At 28.9% G+C, this 1,085-nt stretch overlaps 1 protein-coding gene across 1 annotated transcript; it reads left to right on the forward strand.

Moving 5' to 3' along the window:
* Positions 1-217: 217 nt before the first annotated feature.
* Positions 218-1,085, forward strand: LOC122721234 (MLP-like protein 328). The gene is made up of 2 exons (XM_021746162.2): positions 218-424; positions 581-1,085. The coding sequence occupies exons 1-2, from the start codon at positions 238-240 to the stop codon at positions 853-855; spliced, it is 462 nt and encodes a 153-aa protein (XP_021601854.1). The 5' UTR covers positions 218-237; the 3' UTR covers positions 856-1,085.

The following is a 1,085-nucleotide window of genomic DNA, read 5'->3' on the forward strand; positions in this document are numbered from 1 at the left end:
TTTTTTTCCAAATATAATTCAAATTAAAAATTTTGATGTGACATGCTCGTAAACACAAGAATATATAAAATACAAAACTCTTAATTAACTTTTCTGTGAATGACTCATTATTTAAATTTATTTATATAAATAATTAATTTAATATTTAATAATAATATTTAAATTTATCAACTATATAAAGGCTACTGAACCTGTGTGATATACCAAATTCATTTGTTGTGATATAGAAATTAAGGCATGGCTCTCAAGGGGAAGCTGGAGACTGTGCTAGAACTGAAGTCAAGTCCTGAGAAATTCTTGAATCTTTGGAAGGAGCAAGCCCACCAGGTTCCTAATCATACTCCTACCAATATTCAAGGAGTTCATCTACATGAAGGTGATTGGAATACTCATGGCTGCATCAAGATCTGGAAGTATAATATAGGTAAAGCTACTTCAACTCTCAAAATCTTATAATTTTAATTTTAGATATTCAAAAGGTTTGACTTTTTAATATTAATAAGTCAAAACCATAAAATTTTAGATAAATTTCTTGCAATTTTAATTAATGCTGTTTATATATAAAAATTTACAAGTGCAGAAGGAAGATCTGAGGTATTTAAAGAGAAGATTGAAGTAGACGAGAAAAAAAAGGTGGTAACTATTATAGGTTTGGAAGGTGATGTGTTCAAACTTTACAAGGTCTACACTGCCATATGGGAACTCACATCCAAAGGAGAAGGAAGCTTGACAAAACTGACACTTGAGTATGAGAAACTGAATGAGGATATTCCGGTTCCTAACAATTACTTGGATTTTATAATTAGCATGACTAAGGATATAGATGAAGGAATCTCTAAAATTATGCTAAATTAAATAAAATTAAAAGTATGGACAATAATCTACTAAAAATAAAAAAATTTGGCCATTTTTATCTATTTTGCCTTCAAATTAAATGAATGTGACCCTGTCTTAGATTCGCTATGCATTAGGATTGGATAAGAATTGGTCCAGTATAACTGTGTGGTGTGTTATATTGTAAGTTTTGAATAAAATAGTGAAACTCTTCTGGTAGTTTCATGGATTATATATTTTTATCCATTAAA

The sequence above is a fragment of the Manihot esculenta genome, chromosome 18 (assembly GCF_001659605.2).
Source record: "Manihot esculenta cultivar AM560-2 chromosome 18, M.esculenta_v8, whole genome shotgun sequence".
NCBI lineage: Eukaryota > Viridiplantae > Streptophyta > Magnoliopsida > Malpighiales > Euphorbiaceae > Manihot > Manihot esculenta.